Source organism: Anoplophora glabripennis, unplaced genomic scaffold (assembly GCF_000390285.2).
Source record: "Anoplophora glabripennis isolate ALB-LARVAE unplaced genomic scaffold, Agla_2.0 scaffold1159, whole genome shotgun sequence".
In the NCBI taxonomy this organism is placed as follows: Eukaryota; Metazoa; Arthropoda; class Insecta; order Coleoptera; family Cerambycidae; genus Anoplophora; species Anoplophora glabripennis.
Window position 1 is genome coordinate 12,227 of NW_019417240.1, and position 25,571 is coordinate 37,797.

Consider the following 25,571-nt stretch of genomic DNA (forward strand, 5'->3'; position numbering starts at 1 on the left):
TAAGGGTCTAGATATCCCCCTATAAATATTGTTGCTCAATGTTTCTTACTGTAAAATATACATGGTTCAAACCATGTCACTGTTTCTCTCCATTTTTTTGAAAAAATTTAAATGTAATTTTCGGAATAGGGAAACTTCATAAAAGTCCACCTAAAATAACATGTAGAATCCAAAATTGCAATAATATATAGAGTGTTCCATTTAAAACAAGCAAGTTGATGCCGACTTCCGGTATAACCGGAAGTGTTACGTGGACGCCATTATATTAATTGAGAAGGGCATGCCCGAAAACCCGGTATCCCAAATTTTCAAAATTCAAGTCGAACTAGTTTCTGAAATAATTCTAAAGGGCCGTCACCGTGAGACACCCTGTATAGGGTGTCCCATTTAATATAACAAAGTTGGCGTCGACTTCTGGTATAACCAGAAGTGCTGGAGAGATCTAGATATTTTAATTGTGTTGGCCCTAGGCACATTGCCATGTTGCCAAATATTCAAATTTTTCGGAGCAGTACTTTCCTAGATATCGATTGACGCAGTTCCCGGTGTTACACCCTGTATAGGCCTAAAAATTTGTATGGGTCCACCCTTCATTAGCAAAATATGACTTGAATTTTCCCCAGTCGCCACTGCTACCTATAGTTTTTAAATAACGATATCCATTATGTTATTTTAGATCCATGGGATTATATATTGTTAGACAAAGAAGCCGAATCAAAGTGGAATTTTTCGCTAAAGGCATCTTTATTGCGTGCTGGTAATACAAAATTATTGAGCAACTACACATTCCAAGTTATGGTTAACAATGCTGAAGATGTTTTAAAAGGTAATAGGAAAATATTTGAAATTAACTAGAAGTTGCATTATTTTTTGAGATTTTAGTGAATGTATTTTATTTATATTAATTTTAGGTGCGATAAAAGCTTGTGGCGGTAAGTGTGTGCCAAGGTGTCCAGCGAAAAACGTGGATGAATTTTTTGTAGTAATCGCATCTCCCGAAAATAAAAGTAAATACATAAAAATAAGAAAACAGCATCCGCAGATTATAATAGTGGAACCAGAGGCTATATTTGATGGAGTCCTAAGGCAAGAACTGCAATTAGATAAGCATATTCTGTTATAAACAGGAGTAGAGACAGAACGATTCCTAACTTGACACTTTTTTAAGTATATAGAAGTTAAAATAATCAGTTTTACAAATAACTCTTTTTAAATCTAAATTTTTTAAAGACGTTTGAAAAATTGCTTATTCTAAACAATTCAAGTTAGGAATCACCTTGTCTTTAACGTGTATAAAATTGTATTGCTCTTTTTATTGTACATAGTTAAATATTTAAATATATATTTTATGTTAATGAGATTTCTATTTTGTAAAGGGCTCCTAAAAAATATTTACAATAAATAGACTAAATAAGTAAATCAATTAATTTATTCATGAAATAAACATACAAAAACTAACTATTTACTGATGACGTGACTAATAATAATCAGCAAAAAAAATTAATACAATAAATCTTAATGAATACAGTAAGTCTTGTTTTGGTAATATTAGGATCCGGAACATTCAATAATGTTGCATGTATCTTGTGGTATAATTTCAAATTTGACCTGAAATAAAAATGTTACTTTTATAATATACAGAATTAATATATTTTTTATTTAATTAGGTATTTTTACTACACTGAAGAGAAAATGTAATTTAAAAAATATATATTTTTGCATCATCAAAATGATCAGTCAAGGAGTTGATTTTATAAACTCGTATGTATACATGCTGTTACAAATTCGCTTCTCAGTACAGGGATCTCAGAAACAGTAAAACGTACGAAGTAGTTTAAATGGGGGCAAAGTTGCGTAATCAGGGGACCAACATTATGCCTCTAAAAAATCAAGGCTAACATGATTAGTTTTCGAAATATTTAAAAGAAAAAAACAAAAGGAAATCCGTTTTTGTTTCATTTCAGCTTTGTTTGAGGTGATATTGAAAAAAGAAGAACACTTTCTCATGCTCACTTTTTCCCCTCTATCGAATGGCATAATCAATTTTTATATGTAACGTTTCGTCTCTCCAGGACCATCATCAACTTCATTTTTTTAAATACGACCTTGAAATTTTATTACATTTTTTGCAAGCCATCATGACCCCCAATACTGTACTGCCTCAGCTCGAAGCAGATTCAATTGTTTTGTCTCGTAAAATTAATCTTCAGTGTGTTCGTTTCAAATTTATCTAAATTTTTTATTTAAATTTCTCTGTTTATTGAATTATCGTACATTGTAAGTGTCGTTAGACCTGTGAAATCCATCTAGTTATTTAAACTATTACCACCACCCGTTACAATTAAACATTTATTATTATTAACTATTACCATCACTTGGTCATACATAACTCAATAAGTTGTGTCAAAATTAAAACATTATCACAATTTTAATTTTAGTATGACAAATTAATTCTTAAAAATGCATATGAACAACCAAAATGCCAACTGAATATTATTCTTTAAAAAATTTCAGTAAATGTTCAAAAACATTTTCGTTTTGGCAAAGGTTGAAAATGAAGATCAGAAAAAATAGATAGAGAAATAGAATTTGTTTGAATTTTGAGCACTCGAGAAGCCTAGATAACTATGGACACGGGAATAAAACTCTTATGTTTTACTTTAATGCGTGGAGGTAAAAGTTTAAATAATTACATGAATTTCACAGGGTCTAATGACACTTACAGTGTACGATAATTCAATAAACAAAGAAATCGAAATAAAAAATTTAGATAAATTTGGAACGAATACACTGAAGATGAATTTATTGAGCCAAAACGTCTGACAAGGAGTAAGTAAGGTAATAAGATTTTTGTATTTTTTTATATTTATGGTACGTCTGGTTTGGACCTTGAATAATAATTGTTCGAAGTAGTTCGACGCAAAGTTCATAATTTACCGAGATAATCGATTTTGAAGTTTTACCTGACAGCTAAATCCACTAGATGCGACACATTCTTCAACTGGGAGAGTGGCCTAATTGGTAGCGTTCGGGTCTGATGGTCACGAGATCGCTGGTTCGAGTCCGTCGTGACCAAGGACATTTAAATAAAGGGGACTTATTTATTTACATTTCTAGATGAAGCCTGGTCTATTCACAGTCTAATTGTATCATTGTTGTCAGCTGTATAATTATACTGGAAATGTACTTAATATTTTTATCGCAATTTTCATCACAATTGTGAAAATTATTATTATAGGATAGTATTATNTATTTTAAGTGCAATATTTTTTTGTACTTACCTATACTACTATAATTATATATATTGTACGAAAGACACTAGTTGATTTAGTCAAAATATATAAAGTAACAAGTAAATATACGGGTATAATGAGTATATACATTTAACAATCCATTAATATTATAAATTTTATATTACAACTCTGTTGAAGGAAATTCATAACTTATAAATATTTCAAATACAGCCCTGACTTTTCCTACCCAACTGACATTAGCAAGGTCAAATTTAATTTTGCGCGGGAAAGATGTAGTGATATTGCTGGTTGTTTTATTTGCCGTGATTATGCCTCTAAAAAATCAAGGCGAACATGATTAGTTTTCGAAATATTTAAAAAAAAAAAACGAAAGGAAATCCGTTTTTGTTTCATTTCAGCTTTGTTTGAGGTGATATTGAAAAAAGAAGAACACTTTCTCTAGGCCACTTTTTGCCCTCTATCGAATGGCATAATCAGTTTTTATATGTAACGTTTCGTTTCTCCAGGACCATCATCAACTTCATTTTTTTAAATACAGCCCTTGAAATTTTATTACATTTTTTGCAAGCCATCATGACCCCCAATACTGTACTGCCTCAGCTCGAGGCAGATTCAATTGTTTTGTCTCGTAAAACTAATCTTCAGTGTATTCGTTCCAAATTTATCTAAATTTTTTATTTAAATTTCTGTTTATTGAATTATCGCACATTGTAAGTGTCGTTAGACCTGTGAAATCCATCTAGTTATTTAAACTATTACCACCACCCGTTACAATTAAACATTTATTATTATTAACTATTACCATCACTTGGTCATACATAACTCAATAAGTTGTGTCAAAATTAAAACATTATCACAATTTTAATTTTAGTATGACAAATTAATTCTTAAAAATGCATATGAACAACCAAAATGCCAACTGAATATTATTCTTTAAAAAATTTCAGTAAATGTTCAAAAACATTTTAGTTTTGGCAAAGGTTGAACATGAAGATCAGAAAAAATAGATAGAGAAATAGAATTTGTTTGAATTTTGAGCACTCGAGAAGCCTAGATAACTATGGACACGGGAATAAAACTCTAATAATGTTTTACTTTAATGCGTGGAGGTAAAAGTTTAAATAATTACATGAATTTCACAGGGTTTAATGACACAGTATACGATAATTCAATAAACAAAGAAATCGAAATAAAAAATTTAGATAAATTTGGAACGAATACACTGAAGATGAATATTTTGTGACAAAACGTCTGACAAGGAGCAGGTAAGGTAATCAGATTTTTGTAATTTTTAATATTTATGGTACGTGTGGTTTGGACCTTGAATAAGAATTTTCCGAAGTAGTTCGACGTAACGTTCATAAATTATCGAGATAATCGATTTTGAAGTTTTACCTACAGCTATATCCACTAGATGTGACACGTTCTTGAACTGGGAGCGTGGCCTAATTGGTAGCATTCGGGTCTGACGATGTTCTTTTATTTTATATTTATGTTAGTATTTGACATTTTATGCAGTGTGGCACGACCCAGAATGGTAGTTATCATAGAAACATGGGAAGCAGAAATTTTTTAAGCATCTAGCTTTCTTTCTTTTTCTTATCTCAAAAATTATGAACAAACGAAATATTATAAGAATGTAGGAATATTCTTCAAGTGTTTGATTAAAATTTTGAGCTAGGTTGTGTGGGTCGTCCACCGTGTTTAGAAAAACTGCTTACAGAACACACCTGCTCGGGCATAGAAAGTTTTGGTAAATTCCACAAAGGGTACAGAAGCATCGAAACTGTGCGATGAAAGAACAATCTTTCAAAATGTTAACGAAATTTGCTTCAACGTCGATATTTTGCAAACAAAATGCATCTGTAAAAACATAACATTTACATGACGTGCTAGATGCTTAAAAAATTTCTGCTTCCCATGTTTCTATAACTATCATTCTGGCTTATGCCAGCCACACTGCCCTGCGTAAAATGTCAAATACTAAAAATAAAATAATAAAAAAATAAAAAAGTTTTAAAGAAACACTGTTAATTCATAACAAATATTGTTTATCAACCAATTGTGCATTTTAATGAAATATTTGAAACATATACATAAGTAGTCATTATAATATTTCGTTTGTTCATAATATTCAAGATGAGAAAAATAATAAAAAAAACTATATGGTTTTGAAAATAAAAAACGTCACGTGACGAGACTCGAACCACCAATCTTGTGACTGTCAGTCCCGAACGCTACCAACTAGGCCACGCTCCCAATTGAAAAATGGGAAAACTTCAAAATCGATCATCTCGGTAATTTATGAACATTGCGTCGAACTACTTCAAAAAACTTTTATTCAAGGTCCAAACTACACAAACCATAAATATCAAAAATTAAAAAATCCGATTACCTTGCGAATCTGGTTCAGGCTGAGGAAGTATTGGGGGTCATGAAGGCATGCAAAAAATGTAATAAAATTTCCAAACGTTACATATAAAAATTGATTATGCCATTCGATAGAAGGAAAAAAGTGGCCATGAGAAAGTGTTCTTCTCTTTTCAATATCACCTCAAACAAGACCGAAATGAAACAAAAACGGATTTCCAAAATTTCAGTTTTTTTCAACTTTGCCCCCATTTAAGCTAGTTTGTATCTCTTACCCTTTTCGATATCCCTGTAGTGAGAAGCAAATTTGTAACAGCCTGTTTAGTATCTTGAAATCTCAACCAATTATTTTCTTCCTCAATGTGAGAAATTTGTGTAAGAACATAAAATGGATTTCTTAACTGATGCTTTTCGTGTAAGTGGCTATTTTTTTATACAGGGTAGGAAAGTACCGATGGTCTATCTGAAGTTACGTGAGAGCGATAAAGTAAGCCATAGAAATCCATGCGATAGAGAAGGATGGTTATAATGAAGGCTTCTCATAGTCACCGCCCGTCTCGCCCTTCCGCAAATAAGATCCACTTCTTATTTGTGGAAGGGCGAAATGGGCGTTGACTATTAGACGCCTTCATTATAGCCATCCTTGTCTATCACATGGATTTCTATGGCTTACTTTATCGCTCTCACGTAACTTCTGATAGACCATCGGTACTTTCCTACACTGTATTTCTTTTGTGTGTGCCAAAAAATACTATTAACCGTTTCATACTTCTGCCTGAATGTGACTCGGGATTGCTTGATATTCCATTTTTCACACGCCCGAGTTATACTTGGGCATAGAGTTATTCGTGTGTTTTTGCTTTACATACTCGGGATTCATTATAAAAACATGTTTATAATAATAATAATAATAATAATAAATACGAAAAATAATACGAAAAACATTCAAATTAAAATTTTGAAATACGTTTTATAGTAAAAGAATAATTCTACAGCGTTATTTCTACTTACATTTGTTAATGTTTCCACTATAAATATTGCTGTTTTTGTGTGCATTGTTACAGACCTCACTTTAACTCGAGATTTACCCTTAGCTAATGCCATCAAAATAATGATTTGATCTTGGCTGTGATCATCAACACAAGCCCCATCCTTGATAGAATTCAATAGCTCATCAGCTGCCTTTTTGCCAGTATCCTCCGTTTTTTCATTTCGATTGCCTATTGCTGATGCCCCCAAAATACATCCCGTGTCTGTTTCTGCAACCAAACTGATAATAATTTTTTAACATTATATGTATTGAATACTTAATAGGAATAAAAACTGTAATGTTAACTTACACCATTCCTGCACAATTATCTGGAGCAATGTTTGTATTTTCCTTATATCTTTCAATTCTAATGCCTTTAAAAATGTCCTGCAAACAACTAATGGCAGAATCAGCCAATCGATGGGCCAAACTTATAGGTAAGACACCTGCCACAAAACTCCAGCCATATATAGCCGTGACATTGCCTTGTTCTGTCATATCTATTGGATTAAGATTTTCTACAGGATTGACATGCACAACAACTTCACCACCACCTTTAGGAAAGTATCCCCTCCTAATTAAATTAAAATCAAATGTTGCTCCAAATTTTTCCAAAATTGGCCTAAATACTTCAGTTGTATAATCTATTTGTGGTGCCATTTCTGCATTAGTTCCTCCCAATAAAGTTAAAGTAGTAGGAGAACTAGCAAACAACGTACATGGTAGAGCAACTTGCAACAATAAACTTATACTTCCTGCAGTTTTAACTTGAGCTCTAAATGAACCACCTTTTATTTCTCCGGGCCAAAATTCTATTTCTGTAGATCCCAAAGTTACTCCTTTAACTTTAGCACTGCATATGTTTCTTACTAACTCGATGCCTAAAATCATTCAATTTTCCCAAAGGTTATATACAAATTCTTATGGTACCTTTCAAATGTTGCTCCATAAGACCTGGTTTAGAGCGTCCTCCTCTAATTTTTGTAATACGAACAGGAATCTTTTTGATAGCACTTAATGTAACAGCTACTCTCAAAATTTGTCCACCCTAAATACAAAAAAAATAATCAAGTTGCATTTACTACTAACTGAAGTTATTTGCACTTACCCCTTCAAGAAGCGATCCATCAATTTCAACCAATTCTGACATATTAAAAACAATGTTTTTCGTATAAAATACAGTTACTATAACAGCTAACAAAACTATGGTTAGTATGGTTATAACCATAGAATACAGAGAGTTGTTAAACCACTAATCCACAGAACACCCTCACCATACCACAGGGTGTTCTGTGCAGTTATAAAGTTGCTTTCGATCCTCAGTCTCAGTTCCTCTTCCTCTTCTCAGCAACAGCAACTAGATATTAGCTGTATTCTTTTAAACAATTTAAACTGAAACCAACTAAGATACTTATAGCGATTTCCATTGATAAAACTGGTGCACACTGATTGCACCATTGACGCTCCATTGGTCAAGTCGGTGCAAATTTTCAAATTCCATTGGAAAACTAGAGCAACAGTTCTTGCTCTGAGTGCATATTATTTCGCACGAGGTCTTGGAGCTAATGCCGGTGTCAGTACAAGAAAAAATTGTGGTAAATATAGACAAAGCAGTTGTTGCTCCATTATTATCGTTTTTATCAAGTAGTAGTAGTGATGATGATGAAATGTATGTTATACCTGTTATACGCAAACAATTGCCAAAAGTGGAAAGATTCAATGAAAATGTCATCTACAAACTTAAATAAGTGATCCCCGTTTCGTCTACAGGAATACACAATGTAACTTCCTCGTCGTTTATTTTAAATTTCAAATTTAAGTCTTGGTTCATTGTAACTACCTTCTTTGAAAAACTTCAACTGGTCAACTGTTACTTTGACTGAATAAAAATCAAAACATAAACCTAACCCGTAATGTCAGAAACCCTCGCAAAAATTGTCATTCCATTGACATTGCACCAGAGCATATTTCTCATACATCCAGTGGAGTGTCAGTGCTGCCCGAGTACAGCCCCAGTTTTCCCCAATGGAAATCGTTATTACTATATCTTTCAAAAGTATTTGTTCTTTTTACATTCATAAGTTTGCTTAAAACTCTCATACAAATGTTGACTGAAACAATAGTGTGAAGTAATTTAAAATAGCAATGTCAAATAATATGGCTGGCGGGTTTCATTCATTAATTAATACTGTCCAAGTCCAAGATCAGTTTGTATAAATAAAGATATAAAATAAAGATCTTGGTCCAAGTCTATGCGCTGTCCCTATTGTTTTGTGATCTATACTGTGCCTATTCCCACCTTGTTCCGAGCATGGACGCGTATTCCCAAAAGAAGAGGTACCACTCCGAAGTGCCCTTTAGTGATCTTGTTCCTACCTTATCAATTATTGTCGTCTGCTGCATTGACCTTGTTATATGGTCTATGGTCTGCTGTCTGTTTTGTTTTGTACTATTTTTATCTTGTTTTGATTACTACTGCGTATAATGAATACGATAAGAAATATTAGTAAATAAATTTGCCTGAATAAAATTGTTTTTAAAATACGTTCTTAATGATTTTGAATAGTACATTTACAATAGAACTCTATCAAACTTAACATGGGAGATTCAGCTTTAAACGTTAATATTGTTTTAGAAAATAAGAGTATTTCTGTGCCGTATGATAGTAATACAACAGCAGAAGATGTTTGCATTTACGTTTGTAAGCAGCTGAATATTGCTACATTAACACGAAATTTGTTTGCGTTGCGAGTAACTGGTAAATCTATTTATCTAATGCCAGCTGCTACTTTTACAGAAAAAGGTAGTACTAATGTAGATTTCAGAATTCGCTTTAAAGTAGCGAATGTTTCTAAATTAGAAAAACTAGACATCAACACTTATAATTATTATTTCCACCAAGCTCGGAGCGATGTTTTGGAAAATAAAATACCTGATATCGTGTATGAAAAGTATAGAAGAGAATTAGTCGGTTTGGGAATTACTGACATGTATAGAGTTATGCTAGAGAAGGGCATATCAAGGGAAAGTGTTGAAAGTGATTATAAAAAATTTATTCCAAAAGATGTATTAAAACGCTATCCATTTTTTATTAGGAAACCTATTCATGATACGCTCAGTAAATTGCGGAAGTCTGGTTATGATGCCTCGTAAGTATTTCACTTCACTTTTCAGATAATACTGTTCTCTCCATTTTAATTTATTTAAATTTTCTATTTGCATGATTATAAATCTACAGTACTACTTTGTTTTAAATACAAATATACATTTTTAGATATGTAAAGGCGGAGTATCTGAGACAATTGCAAAATATAGCTCCTGAATACCTTTCAGAATGTTACAAAGCAGTTATAGACCAAAAAGGTTCCACTTGTAGCATTACCATCAAAGTGTCGCCTTATGATTCATCGGAACCTGGATTGAAATATTGTATGGACTCCAAAAAAGAGGTAAATTAAAGGCGTTTTTACTCTCACTCATAACAGTTATGTATTTTTTAATAATTTTGAATGGTACGTTCTTTTAGGAATGGTATTTAATTTGTACAATAGATGAATTGGGTTTTATTTCAATACGAAATGATGGTACCATAGAAATAAGTCGTAAAAATGGAATACCATTTTATCTGAAATTTCACTCGATACCAGTGATGTACTCCTTCATTAGCCTGTTAGATGGTTATTACAGATTAACATGTAAATGGACTTTCAATATTTGTAAAGAAGTTATTACTCCATCATTGCAAAAATTACATGCAATGAAATGTCATGGACCAGTTGGGTAAGAAAACTATTAAAAATGGAAAATAATATTTATTAATTTAATTTTTTTTTTAAGTGGCGAATTTTCTTATGCAAAACTTGAATCAAAAAGGGGAAACAGAGCAGGATGTTTCATATTACGTGAAAGTGAATCAAAGTACAATAGTTACTATATAGATGTTTGCATGAAAGAAGGGTAAGTTACACGCAAATCAGTATTTCTCTAAATTTTACCACATTACTTTCAGCTTGAAACCAAAAACATTCAAATTAGAAAAAATCACCGGTGATGAATTCATATTCAATGATGACCTTACTAGGTATAAAAGTATACAACAACTCATGATGGGTTACAACGATCCAAACAAAGCTATTTTTCTACAAGAATGCTTGCCGCCTTCTGAATACGGTATTATTTATCTTTCTGTAATTAAGCTAACTTTAAATTTTAATGTTACTAACACTGCATTCACTTAAATACAACGTTTTTGTATTGCATAAAAGTGAACACATACAGGGTGTCCGGAAGTTCCATTTGAATAATTTCAGGGGCGATTCTACATAAAAAAAACATGCAGAATTTTTCATATGAACATAGGTCTACAAATCAGTACTCGGGGTGTTATAGCGATTCAAAGATTGCACCCGAAATGGGGTTTTTATAATATTAGATAACAGAAAAAAACATATTCACAATATAAGGAACATGTTACAACAAATGTTGAAAGTGCCTTCCATTCATCTCGATACAACTCTCTAAATGGCCTCTCATTGACCTTCTAACTCACTGGAAAACCCCTTGCTTATTCCGTATTTTTTTTGCAATAATAATTTCCCAAAGGAAATAGTCCAACGGTTTAAATCTAGCAAACGAGGGAGCCACGCAATGGGCCTACCTCGTCCAATCCATCGGACTGGATAAGTTTTATTTAAACAGTCTGGAACTAAGACACTGAAATGGGCTGAAGCACCATCGTGCATGAAAAAATGCTTCTGCTATTAATCCGAAGGGTACATTTCTTCAAATTAACATTACGGTATTTTTAAAACTCGAATACTCTTATTCAAATGCTTGTCTTGCTTCATCACAACACAAATGCTTCACCATAACACAAATGTCTTGTTTCACTATAAATTAAAACAATCTCGATCAACTCTGAGTTGCTATACACGTAAGCCATTTTTGACACTTGAAAAACTAATGTAAACACTATCATAAAAATGTTAATACTAAAATCGAATTTCAGTATTCGGAATGGCTTGGCGCCACGTGGAGAAAGAAAGCGCATTGTGCACATCGCAAATGACACTAGAGAGTACAGTAAGGGTTGTAAATACAACTTCAATAATTTTTTTCTCAGAAACTAAGGATTTTGCAAATTTTTTTTTACGATATTGACTCCATTTTCAGGATTCATCTATTCCCAAATTTGTATAACCCTGTATAAACTTTTTGTTAAATAGACAATCCTACAATCTCGTGATGAGTAGGCGTGTGAAGAGATGATGACAGATGACAGAAATAACGCTAATATTGTCATATGCTCCGTTAGTTAAAACTCTAGAAATACAGTCCATATATACACAAGTTTGTTTAATTTATGGGTCTTTCCCGTATCCTCAAAGTCAATCAACAAAATTTGGTCAATTCGAGCACGGATCTTGCAGTTTTACGAAGAATAGTTCGAGCTACAATCCGTTGGAGACACGAGCCATCGACATAAAGCACGATCTGCACGTCCGCAGTTCTAAATTCGTCACAGAACTTTGGTTGCAGGCGTAAGTGTCAACTGAAGGTCAGTTTTTTCCATATCTTTCTTCATTTCTAATCTCGATTTGGGACAGTAACACATTGTTCAATATTTTCACATTTATTTATATACATAATTCACTCATTTATGCACACACATACATCGCCTAGATATTAAATCTAGATATTTCACATTGTTTAATCTTGTCACATTTAAAACATATTTCGTATTACTAGATATTATTTCTAGATAATAGCTCATATTCAAATATACATATACACGGTATTGATTAATCTATTTACTCATAAATAAATATTGCTTCACATTTTTCATTTCATCGTTCATCATTATGGAGGTTCAATTAAATGCATTAATAACAAAACGTGGTATGTTAAAGGCACAGCTAACAAGGTTTGAAAAGTTTTTAAACAATATTGATCAATCACCTGCACAATTAGCGGAGTTACAAAAACGCACACAAAAAATAGATGCTATTTGGGACAATTTTGTTCAAATTCAAGCCGATATTCAGCTCTTAGATGATAAACCCGATCACGACAAGGAAACAGAAGAATTTGAAAATAAATATTTTAAATTAATCTCAGAGGCGGAGTCAAAGGTAAATGCCGCGGTAAATAATCTGACGGACAGTAAAAGTAGCGCATCCACGTCTAAGAATACGATATCTAATGTTAAATTACCGGAGATTAATCTTCCAGATTTTAAAGGAAGTGACGAGGCTTGGGTGTCGTTTCGCGATTCTTTCAATTCTTTGATACATAATAATCCTCATTTAACTATAAGTGAAAAATTCTATTATTTACGAAGTGCTATAAAGGATGAGGCCGCAGAATGTATAAAAAATTTGGAAACATCCGATGAACATTACATGGTGGCGTGGGACTTATTAAAGGAGCGTTATGAAAACAAGAAATTAATAATTCATAGTCATTTAAAAAATATATTCGGGCTTCCGAACATAAATCAAGAGTCACACATGTCATTAAGACAATTTTTAGATACATTTAAACAACATTTACGTGCCCTAAAAAACCTGGGGGAGTCAGTAGATACATGGGATACTATTTTGATTTTTTTGTTAACATCTAAATTAGATTTCGTCACAAGAAAGGAATGGGAAGTTAGTTCAAAAAATGATACCTCACCAAAGGTAGACGATTTCATAAGATTCTTGCATAACAAGTGCCTATTATTAAAAACAATTAGCAACAAGGTGTCTACAGTATCAAATCAAATAATATCAAACAAATCTAGACAAAGAGCTGATCCCAAATGGGTATGCCATGCAACTGCTACAGCGCAGGTTTGTGTTTTTTGCAATGAGCAGCACTATATCTTTGAATGTAAGAAATTTTTAGCTTTATCACCAAATAACAGATTTGAACGAGCCAAGGCTTTAAACTTATGCATTAATTGTTTACGGTCTGGTCACAATTCATCAGTTTGTAAAAGCGGTACCTGTAAAAAATGCAATAAAGTTCATAATACATTGCTTCACTTTGATGGAAACAAGAGAGTGACTGCAATTTCAAATAACAACAATTGTAATTTGCAAGATACTAGAAATACTGAAGGTACTAATGCTCAAGCAACAAATTCATTAATTACTCGAGACGTTTCGCAAATTAACGCAGTAAATTCTGTCAATTCTGCTTTATCTCATTATTCACAATTAAACAACGATTATATTTTATTATCAACCGCAATTATTTACATTTTGGATAATTTAGGCAATCATATTAAATGCAGAGCATTATTGGATAGTGGCAGCCAATCGAATTTTGTAACGGAATCTTTATGTAATAAATTAGGCATAAAACCCACAAAATTAAATATGTCGGTGTCAGGCATTAATCAGGTCGCATCACAAATTTCAAAGAAAGTGCGCTGTTCTATTAAATCAACATATAATAATTTTGCACGTGAATTAAACTTTTTAGTAATAAATCACATCACAGAAAATATACCGCATACATCATTTGACGGCGAATTGTTGGACATACCTTCAGACATACCTTTGGCCGATCCCGAATTTTACAATTCAGGTCCAATTGACGTGCTATTAGGTGCTAGCATTTTTTGGGATCTGCTAAGAAATGGAAAAATTCAGTTAAACAAACGCACTACGACATTACAAAATACAGTGTTAGGTTGGATAACTTCGGGTCCGATACCTACTCGTGCAAAACAAAACACGATATGCAACTTTGTAACTGCTTCAAATATTTCAAATTTGCAATTAAATGAACAATTGGAGAAGTTTTGGATGGTTGATAATTCACATGCTTCTTCTCAGTCGAATTATACTGAGGAAGAAAGAGATTGCGAAACACATTTTCTTGATCATTTTTATCGAAACGAAAACGGACGGTTCGTGGTTAGTTTACCGTTCAAGGAAAATCGCGAACTCGGTGAATCAAAGGAGCAAGCGATCAGACGTTTTTATGCGGTCGAGCGTAAATTACAAAAAAATCCCCAGTTATATGAACAATACAAGCTATTTATGAAAGAGTATGAAGGATTAAGGCATATGGTAGAAATAACAGATGATTCTGATGATTGTTATTATCTTCCCCATCATAGCGTATTAAAGCAGGACAGTTTAACAACCAAACTACGCGTAGTGTTTGACGCGTCCGCCAAGACGACAAATAACATGTCTCTAAATGACGTTCTCATGGTTGGTCCTAGCATACAAAACAGTTTAATTTCAATTTTGATAAGATTTCGCACTCACAATGTGGTCTTGATCGCTGACGTGGAGAAAATGTATCGTCAGGTACTTATTAATGCTACAGATCGAAAATTTCAAAGAATTGTGTGGCGTGATAGTACAGACGGTAAACTCAAACACTTCGAATTACAAACTATAACATATGGCACAGCTCCTGCGTCGTTTCTAGCGACTCGGTGTATAAAACAGGTAGCTATTGAAAACAAATCAAACTTTCCGTTAATTCACGATATAATTATTAATGATTTTTACATGGATGACTTATTGTCTGGCGCTTCCGACGTCAGCGCAGCTATAAGGCTAAAGGAAGACTTAGAGCATGTTTTATCTAGTGCAGGTTTCATGCTGCGAAAATGGATTTCAAATAATCCTGAGGTTGTTCGGAACTCAAATAATTTGACTAACGATTCAAATTACATTCTTTCAGACGATGACAAAATAAAGGCATTAGGTATATCATGGAATGCAAACACAGACAATTTTTACTTTTCATTAAATAATGATCACTGTCAAATTTCGAACACCAAACTAACCAAACGGGCTATATTATCAATAGTTGCTCGCCTATACGACCCACTTGGTCTCATTTCTTGTGTTATAATTATCGCCAAATGTATGTTGCAGACCATTTGGAAAAATAATATTGATTGGGATGAGAAGTTGCCTAACGAAATGGAAACTTCCTGGGTTAAATTTCTAGATCAGTTACCGATATTAAATGCACTAAACATCCCCCGGCAAATTACCATTAAAAATATGGTTGACATTCAACTTCACGGCTACTGTGATGCTTCTGAAAGGGCTTATGGAGCCTGTTTGTATTTAAGAACCATTGACTATTCAGGTACCATTTCAGCAAAATTGATATGCGCGAGATCACGGGTAGCACCTGTCAAATCTTTGACTTTGCCAAGGTTAGAGCTTTGCGGGGCGCTTTTATTAGCAAAATTAGCACGCGATACTATTGAAGCTTTAAAATTAAATATTCAAAGCGTAGTTTATTGGTGCGATTCAATGATAGTTCTGTCTTGGATTGCTGCTCATCCCAGTAGTTGGAAAACTTTCGTAGGGAATCGCGTTTCTGAAATCCAGCAATTGACTAATCAGAGGCAGTGGCGACATGTTCCCTCTGCCCAAAATCCTGCAGATATTATATCTAGAGGTTGTTTCCCTATCGATTTGTTGGAAAATAAATTTTGGTGGCACGGTCCTTCTTATCTACTGCAATCAGAGACTGCTTGGCCACGTAACATTTTAACAAAATCCCAAGATATGCCCGAAATTAAAAATAAAAATCAAGTAACATTAACGGTAAACGATTCTTTTAATTTATTCGATCATTTTTCAAGTTTCTCAAAATTGCAGCGCGTTATTGCATACATGTTGCGGTTTATTAACAGAGTAAAACTTAAAATTAAATCACATTCTTCGATGCATTTAACATGTGAGGAATTAAATGCAGCGACGTTAAAGCTAGCTAAATTGGCCCAAAACGAGGAATTCTCATCAGAAATACAATCGCTTCAACGAGACAAATCAGTTACCAAGAAGAGTAAACTAGCTTCGCTTAACCCTTTTTTGGACGAACACGAACTAATAAGAGTTGGCGGTAGATTAGTTTATGCGAATTTAAAGTTAGAGCAAAAGTTTCCTATTGTTTTACCGGCTAAACACATTTTAACTCGGCTATTAATTAAACACGAACATATAAAAAATTTGCATAGCGGACACCAATTGACATTATCCTGCTTGCGCAGCAGATTTTGGCCTTTAAACGGTAAACAAGCGGTCCGAAGAGAATTGCGGAAATGTATTGTATGTTTTCGTGCTAATCCACCGTTTGTATTTCCTCAAATGGGTAACTTGCCCAGCTATAGGGTAAATCCCTCACCTGTCTTTCATTCCGTGGGTACTGATTTTGCGGGACCGTTTATGGTCAAGGACGGCAAATTAAGGAATAGAAAGCTTGTAAAAACTTATTTTTGCATTTTTATTTGCCTAGCCACCAAGGCTATTCATTTAGAGCCTGTTGGTGATCTATCTACAAATCATTTTCTGGACGCGTTTAAGCGCTTTGTGGCGAGGCGAGGATTGTGTAAACACTTATATTCTGATAACGCCACTAATTATGCAGGTGCGAGTAATGAGTTTCGGCGAATTTGTCAATTAAATAAAGACAAAGCTTTTCAATCATTTTTAGCTGAAAATCAAGTAGAATGGCATTTCATCCCAACCAGATCCCCGCATTTTGGAGGAATCTGGGAAGCCGCGGTGAAAAGTGTGAAGCATCATATTAAGCGCATCGCAAATAACGTACATTTCACATACGAGGAATTTCACACGTTACTGACTCAAATTGAGGGTATCCTAAATTCGCGCCCTCTGACATCCTTATCCCAAGACCCTTCTGACCTTGAGGCACTAACGCCTGGACATTTTCTGATTGGTCGTGCTCTAACAACCTTACCTCAAGAAAATATGCTGCATCGAGCTGCTACTCGCTTAAATAGATTTCACCACCTACAACAAATCACTCAACACTTTTGGAAAAGGTGGTCAAGAGAGTATCTCCACACCCTCCAAGCAAGGACCAAATGGAAGTTCAGTTCTCAGCGGGAAACGTTATTGGGTTCGTTAGCCCTACTAAAGGAGGACAACCTTCCTCCTCAGCGATGGAGATTGGGGCGAATTATACAGCTGTTTCCTGGGCCTGACGGTGAAGTGCGGGTAGTGTCTGTGAAGACTAATACCGGTGTGGTGAAACGCGCTGTCACGCGTATCTGCATTTTGCCGAGTGACTAAAATTTAGCAGACTATTTCACTTTACTTAATAAACTTTCAGTTTTATTTAGCAGTCAGTAATTAATTGCTTTCTGTTGTATAATGCAAATGTTAGCTTTAAAATGATCCATTGTTGTTACTTATAAGTTAAGTTCCTTTTTGAAATGTGAACATTTCAACGGGGCCGGCATGTTAAATAGACAATCCTACAATCTCGTGGTGAGTAGGCGTGTGAAGAGATGATGACAGATGACAGAAATAACGCTAATATTGTCATATGCTCCGTTAGTTAAAACTCTAGAAATACAGTCCATATATACACAAGATTGTTTAATTTATGGGTCTTTCCCATATCCTCAAAGTCAATCAACACTTTTACATAGAAAATAATGAATAAATTTAAACAAAACAAATGAAATATAAACATATAAAACAAATGAAATATACACAATGTTTATAAACTGCTGCCTCTGTTTACAAGTGTTGGTGCATGCCTACTTAAAAAAAAATCTCTGTTTTGTTTTCTACCTGAATAGTTTTTATTTGCTAATAATTTTATAGCACTTAACGCTAAATTTGTTTTTTTTTTGTCTGATTGAAATATAAATTGTTTGCTATTTTTTACCACCAACTAGAATCATAAGAGATATGAATAATCGATCGATTACAGGCAACTTGGTTACTAAACCAACACATAGGTTACTATCACGGCAAGAGTACCGTCACCAATGGCCAGCGGACATTTTTAATAAAGTAACTAGATGACAAATGAAGCTGCAGCATGTTAGAGCTCAATGTGCCTTGCTTTAGAAGTTACAGGCCCATGTTCAATGGGCTATCCCAACCCTGTCTATATGTTTAGAAATGTTTAATATAAAGATGCCCAAAAATTTTTGTATGCCAAACTAGCCAACTCTCAGAATAATATATTGCTCAGTATGTGTCCCTCCCAAGTTGGTCGTACAAGAATATTTATTTACGTTGGGATCTGAAATTATATTTATTTAAAATACTATTTTTTTTTAGATGTTTCACCATTACTTCTTTGTAAAAGTGAAAATATTGTGGGGGATTCCCTGACTGATAGCTCCAATGTAAATGCACTTATGCCTTCATCTCCAACGTGCATCAACTGTAAAAATTTACAAGTTTATAAGGGTAAGTGTAACATATTTACAGTTTTCATCAGCATTGCTTAACTAGCCATTGTAATTACTGAGATTATTTCGCTCAATCAAATGTTTAGTTATTGATTGAACCAATAATCACATCATTATTATACCGAAAAAACGTGAGTTTACTGGAGTAGTATCGCAGTAAAATCATATGTGGCTTTCTTTAGTATGAAAAAATTTCACCTTTATATACTGACAATGAATTGAATTTTGGAATATTAAACGTGATTATATTAAATATACTAGGCACAAAAAGTAAGGGATATTAAATAAAACCCAAAATTTTGGATGATTTTCAAAGAACTGCAACTTAGAGGGAAATGATTGTAGAAAGAATAAAAAAAAAAAAGGAAATTGAAGCTTCAAGTGTCTACTTTTTGGGTCCGAAGTTTAAAATTTTTTAGCGTCAGCAGTTTTCGAGTAATAAGAAAATCAACGAAAAAAAATTGCAAATTTGTGCTTTTCTTTAAAAAGGCTTATGGACTTAAAAAAATTTTTTTTGGTAATTTCATCATAAAGCTCTTAGATAATTTAATTCTCTTCAATTTGAGCGGTTCCGGAGCCTTGTACGATGATTTGTCGTTGAGTTATTGTCGATCAAAGCAAAAAAATCATTTTTGACTGGCAATCAATTACTTGGGAAATAATGGTCATACAGAAAATCCAAGCAGGGTTTTGAAAACTGCAAAGTATTACAAGTCGTAATTATGGGCTTTTGATAAAAACAATTTTTTAAATTGAAAATGCTGGTTAGAAAAAAGGTAAAAAATTGCATAATTAGGGATAGTTGAATAACTTGGTATAACTTTGCAAATAATGAATAAACTAAGGATATTGACTGTAACTTTTCAACCTCTAAGTGTTCTAGAGAAACCCTGATAATTTCAAACGCTGCCATTTTTTTCCTAGTGCCCGCGGAATGTTTAAAATTTTTTATTAATTTTTTTTTATTAACAATTTTTTTTTAGCAATAATCCATATTTTCTTCAACAAAAAAAAAAACGTTCATGATTCTAAAAAAAATGAAAAAAAAAATTTTCAAAAATTATTTAAATTTTTTTTTAATATATCCACAAGCTTCACAAAGGTAAAAAATTGCTTGATTTGACGTTGCAGATCACAATTTATTATCATCCTGTATATTATCGACAACATCCATCTTCATTTTAATTTTATTTGTATAAAAAGTAGTCCATGTCTTTATTTTTGAAAATATTAAAAATAAGTCCAACTGTCAAATATGATAACCCTTTATTTACAAATATTCATAATTTCAAGTGCGATAGCAAATGAGACTCCACCCGGTAATTTAACAGATTTTAATACTTGCAAGTTGAGTCATCTGGGGCTAGAATATTTGGGAACGGTTTCCAACTCCGAATCAGGGGTTCGTTGTCAATCCTGGACCTCTAACCAGCCGCACAAAATTCGGGAGGATATAAAGGATACTCAATTTGCTGACGGGTCGAAGAAAAAAGCAAAAAGTTATTGTAGAAACCCAACAAAAAGCGCTACAGGTCCGTGGTGTTATACAATGAGCTACGATCTTCAATTTGATACCTGCGGTTTGCCATTGTGTTCGTTTTCTCAGTGCAAAGTCACTGGACCAGGGATGGAATATGCCGGTCAACACAGTAAAGGTTCTTCAGGTAAGTAAATGTCGGAATACTCTTCAAACTTTAACTGCAGGTGTACTAAAAACATTTATTCTATCTCGTACCTTTTCTCTTACTGAGGGATGTATTTGTTTGTTTTTAGGGTATAGTCCAGACGGTATCTGTTTCAAAGAATCTATATTTGGGTGCATCGTATATCCACGGAGATTTTTGGCTTTTTAGCTTTCAAATATCACTAGAAATGAAAATTTTTATATGCGCATAAAAAAAAACGTGGGCTTAACTTTTGGCGGCACAATATGTTAAAAAAATTTGAAAAATGTCATATTTTTCTTCCTATTTAATTATGTATGTTTTCAAGAATTTATTTTAGGCGAAAATGGAAGAGGAAAAAAATTTTTGTAATTAAATTTTACAATATATGACTAGTTACAAATCGAATGAATCATGATTATTATTGTAAAAATCGAAAAATGGGTTAAAAAACATTATTTTTCAGGGAATTTTTTTGGGATCTTTAAGTTGGGTGCAGGACCTTCATACTTAGCTCAAGAACAGTTCACGTTATGTAGAATCATCACACCAAATTTCATCAAAATCGGTTTGATAGATTTTGCATAATAATTATGCAATCCAGATTTTCAAAAAAAATTTGCAAATTTTCCAAATTTTGCACAGCAAAAACTATTTGAATTATACTTTAATCGCAAAAGAAATGATTAAATTAATAATTAATTAATTAATTAATTACTAATTTTTGACATATTTTGAAAATAATTATTGTAAATATTTAAATAAATTTGTTTTTGATCCTTGATAAACAGTATATAAATTTATGCACTTACCTTTGATACAATAAAAAAATAAAGTTGATAATTAAAGGAAGTTTAAAGATAAATAATAATTATCGGACTGTTGAAAGACCAATAATTATTAATGATTTGAAAATACGCTAATTGATTTTTTTTAAATCGCAAGACATCGATTTAAAAAAAAATCATCAAAATCGGAACTCTAGAAGCTGAGGTATTAAAAATTTTTGAAGTGCGTCGCGGTTTTGAACTCGCCGATTGAATTTCGAGCAGGTCGAAGCGACCGCGCTCTCTGCTATCCCCCCCCCACCCCCCACCACCACCCGTACGCCTTTATCTAAGTTCCTTGGTTTTTTTTTCAAAATCTGGATTGCAAAATTATGCAAAATCTATCGAACCGATTTTGATAAAATTTGGTGTGATGATTCTACATAACGTGAACTTTTCTTGAGCCAAGTATGAAGGTCCTATACCCAACGTAGATACCCCAAAAAAATTTCCTAAAAAATAATGTTTTTTAACAAAATTTTTGGCAATTTTTTGATTTTTACAATAATAATCATGATTCGTTCGATTTATAACTAGTCATATTTTGTAAAATATAATTACAAACATTTTTTTCCTCTTCCATTTTCGCCTAAAATCAGCTCTTGATAAGATATATGTATAATTAAATAGGAAGAAAAATATGACATTTTTGGAATTTTTTAAACATATTGTGCCGCCAAAAGTTAAGCCCACGCGCATAGAAAAATGTTCATTCCTAGTGATATTTGAAAGCAAAAAAGCCAAAAATCTCCGTGGATATACGTTTCACCCAAACCAAAACAGCAAATGCAAACCCTTTTCAAAGCTCAATATATGTTTTTTAAACTTTTATTGGCTATATTTCATTAAAAGTAAACTGAAGCAATATTTTGTTTATCTTGATTTTATCTGATTTTATTTTAAGATAGGAATTGTTTGAAATGGACTAAGGACCGAAGTAGAGTTAAACATAATGGTGGTTACCTGAAATTTTCCAAATTTGACAAGCAGCACTTTCCAGGGAAGAGCCTCAGTGATGCGAAAAAATTTTGTCGTAATCCTAATGGCGACATCGGTGGTCCATGGTGTTTTGTTGAAAATGAAGACACTAACGAAATAGAAAGGGAATACTGCGACATACCTTTCTGTGACGATCCGATATGTTTAGTTTTTACAAAAAATTCCGATACATATATGCACTACACAGATTTTAATGGTACTTTATCTAATGTCACATTCGGAGTTAAGTTATGGGATTCAGATTCTTATTTGGAAGCCAGTGCTAGATTAGTATTATCGGTTATGGCTCTACCTTTGACCGGAAAGGACATAGACGATCTAGGGGTTGGTTTAGAAATCGTGATAGGGAATAATTTTACAGCTCTTAGATATGGAAACAAAGATAAACCTGAATATGAACCAACGCAGGGCATTTTGAAGTCTACCGAGTACACGATGTTTTCTATAACTTGGCACGCTGGATTCATAACCTTTTTCCGTGAGGGTCAAATTAAACCTATATTTCTAGCGGAATATAAAACAAAGAATAATTTACTCGGCTTGAAAAAGAATATGTTTTTATACTATTCAGCGCAAGGGACTAATACATTGTGGTATTTTCCGTTTTGTAAAGATGATTTTGAGTGTGACATGCACACCACCACCGGAGTGGAATTTCAGCACTTTTGGCCGTTACGTGAAAAATCGATGAATTATGACTTACATGTTCACGTAAGAGCCTATCGTTCAGCAGGAATTTTATTCGTTCCCAGTCCCACAGTGGACTACCCATATGTCAAAATTGTATTTTTAGGAAATAACAATTACACTCGAGTAACTGTAAAAGAACACCTAAAGGGACCGGAAGTAGTAATGAAAGAATTACAGCTACCGAATATTTTGAACTATTGGGAGTGGAAGGAATTTTCTATATCATTTTTCGCAAACACGTTATACATTTACATGAAGAAACCTGCCGGTATGCAGACGATAGTGTCGCTTACTAATGAGGTTTTCCGAAATGTGAGATGGTTTAGTTTGAATTCAGAAAATACAATAGCGCACTGGAGCTTTTTTTGTACGCCACCACCACATTCAAATCCACCCCCTGCGTTTCTGCCGGAATGTGCTCTTAATAAGGAGGAGCCAAGCTATAAAGGAACTCAAGATATCACTAGTGAAGGCCTTCCCTGCTTGCCGTGGTCCGGCTCTAAATTTATCGGAGAAAATTTGAAGGAGTTATTCACTAATGAATCGACTTTAGAGGCCTTGAATTATTGTCGAGATCCTTCTGGAATGAATGAAGGTAAACGTAATAAATAAATATGAATATATGACTCATCATTTTTATATTTCGCCCTTAATTGCCTTTTTATTAGGTACTTATTGCTACACTATATCCTTAATGCCCGAGAAGAAAATTGAAAAAAAATTTTGCCACCTGAGGAAGTGTAAATCGGAAGAATGTAAGATGGCAGGTACAGGGAACGATTACATTGGAACATTGAGTGTTACAAGATCGAACAGGTCTTGCGACTCTTGGGATTTTACTAATACAAGCTTGCATTGGAAACACATGCAGCTGTGGAACGAATCACTATTTGCTGATATGACTGTAGCTGCCGCAAAAAATTTTTGTAGAAATCCATCGAGAGATGTTTCAGGTGAATGATTTAATATTTTATTGCAAAAAATATCCACATCCAACTGCTGCAAAATAATGTCACAAAAAGTGTGTGCTATTTAGATAGTTTTACTTAAAAACTAAAATCCATATCGAACAAAAGTACCGAGAAAAAAAATATTACAGGTAGTTGGTGTTTTACGAATGATGTGGACATTGTTCAGGATGTATGCAATGTAAGAGACTGCGACAAGCCCGAAGAGTGTATTATTATTGTGTCTTCGTTTGTGTCAGGTGAAATACATGAGTACAGTTAAGGCTAATTATTTATATACAACTTTTAGATAGGAAAATTTACATACTTCCGCAGTGGAAGGAAACTGGAATCCATGGAGGTTTAAGATTCGGTGTAAAAGAGTGGAATCCAGATCTACTCGATGGTTTAGATATTCTTATTAAGCCCCGATTTGGACAAGACGTCATTAAATTGCAGATAGGTGCAAACGACAACGAAAAAGTTATTTTATATTATAATAACGAGTTGGTTGAACAAAAAACTTTCCCACATATCATATCTGCAGGTAACAATTGTAGAGACCACTGCAAAATAATTAAAATACCGGTTTATTTAATATTTTTTTTTATCCACAACCGACAAATTCAGTCCAGCTACGAAGTTTTAACACTGAATTTATTGTGGCACTATCTATGTGCCGACAACGGAACTACATAGTGGAGATTTCCTCTGTTATGAACGCTTCTTCCACATTTCAAAAATGAATCTGAAATGATTTATTGCCAAATTTATTAGTTACGTACAAAAATGAAGTCAAAAAGCAATGTTCACACACATAAATTCACGATAGTTATCAAGACAATACACAAGTAATTTAATTTTTTTTCCAGTGGCTCTTTGTCGGTTATGGATAAGGTTTCGTATTGTCATCGTGCCTTATCACCATAAAATACACTCAGTAAAAGCTTAAAATGTTTTTCTGTCAAGTCTTATGTACCCAATAACTATTAAATCGCTTTGTGCCGACAGGTAAATGGACAGAGTTATGGCTTCAAATACGTAAAGGTGAAATAGAACTTGGTTTTGAAGGCGTACCAACGGCCATATTTGAGTGGAAAAGTACCAATCTCGATAAAGTATTCGATCCCATGTTCATAAGTTACGGATCGATTCTTGGACATCCGTTAGGTTTATTTTTTAAATGTGACGAATGCCATACCGAAAATACTACGGTGAAAAATTTCGACATACACTATCCCATAGGGTTGTGGTCTACACAGGAACTTGCAATATACAACAATTTTACGTTGAGGATGAGAGGCATGGGAGTGGTTTTAATATTATTGACAAGCGTCGTTGAGTATAAGAATCAGTATTTGATTAAAATGGATATCAATAAAGGTATCGATTGCCAAATATGTTTTTTATAGCTCGAAACTAGTACAGAGCCTTCATCAATGTTTACAGGCCACATGACTGTCGAGCTTAGGCAACCCAACAATGGTACTGGTAACAAAAATTGACTAAATCTTGATATCACCAATATTAATGATTTGTTTTCAATGAATAATGACAAACCGATATATCTATGCTCGAGATA

At 33.4% G+C, this 25,571-nt stretch overlaps 2 protein-coding genes across 2 annotated transcripts in view; one reads left to right on the plus strand and one right to left on the minus strand.

The window, feature by feature from the left end:
• Window positions 1–1,411: 1,411 nt before the first annotated feature.
• Window positions 1,412–7,877, minus strand: LOC108914108 (RNA 3'-terminal phosphate cyclase). Its single transcript, XM_018719823.1, has 5 exons — window positions 7,763–7,877; window positions 7,585–7,702; window positions 6,965–7,535; window positions 6,636–6,894; window positions 1,412–1,608 (listed from the first exon to the last, which is right to left on the minus strand). The coding sequence occupies exons 1-5, from the start codon at window positions 7,802–7,804 to the stop codon at window positions 1,549–1,551; spliced, it is 1,050 nt and encodes a 349-aa protein (XP_018575339.1). The 5' UTR covers window positions 7,805–7,877; the 3' UTR covers window positions 1,412–1,548.
• A 1,232-nt stretch (window positions 7,878–9,109) lies between these two features.
• Window positions 9,110–25,571, plus strand: part of LOC108914112 (tyrosine-protein kinase hopscotch) — a 29,615-nt gene continuing 13,153 nt past the window's right edge. Inside the window, exons 1-6 of the mRNA XM_018719828.1 lie at window positions 9,110–9,803; window positions 9,929–10,103; window positions 10,181–10,434; window positions 10,492–10,611; window positions 10,664–10,824; window positions 18,729–18,860. Coding sequence (XP_018575344.1) covers window positions 9,253–9,803; window positions 9,929–10,103; window positions 10,181–10,434; window positions 10,492–10,611; window positions 10,664–10,824; window positions 18,729–18,860 — 1,393 coding nt within the window. The 5' untranslated portion in view covers window positions 9,110–9,252. The remainder of the gene's footprint in view (window positions 9,804–9,928; window positions 10,104–10,180; window positions 10,435–10,491; window positions 10,612–10,663; window positions 10,825–18,728; window positions 18,861–25,571) is intronic.

Coding starts and splice junctions, on each gene's coding strand:
- LOC108914108 (XM_018719823.1), bottom strand. CDS start 7,804: ATGTCAGAATTGGTTGAAATTGATGGATCGCTTCTTGAAGGG. Junction 7,703..7,762: donor ATGGATCGCTTCTTGAAGGG/GTAAGTGCAAAT, acceptor TTTTGTATTTAG/GGTGGACAAATTTTGAGAGT. Junction 1,609..6,635: donor TAGTGGAAACATTAACAAAT/GTAAGTAGAAAT, acceptor TTTTTATTTCAG/GTCAAATTTGAAATTATACC.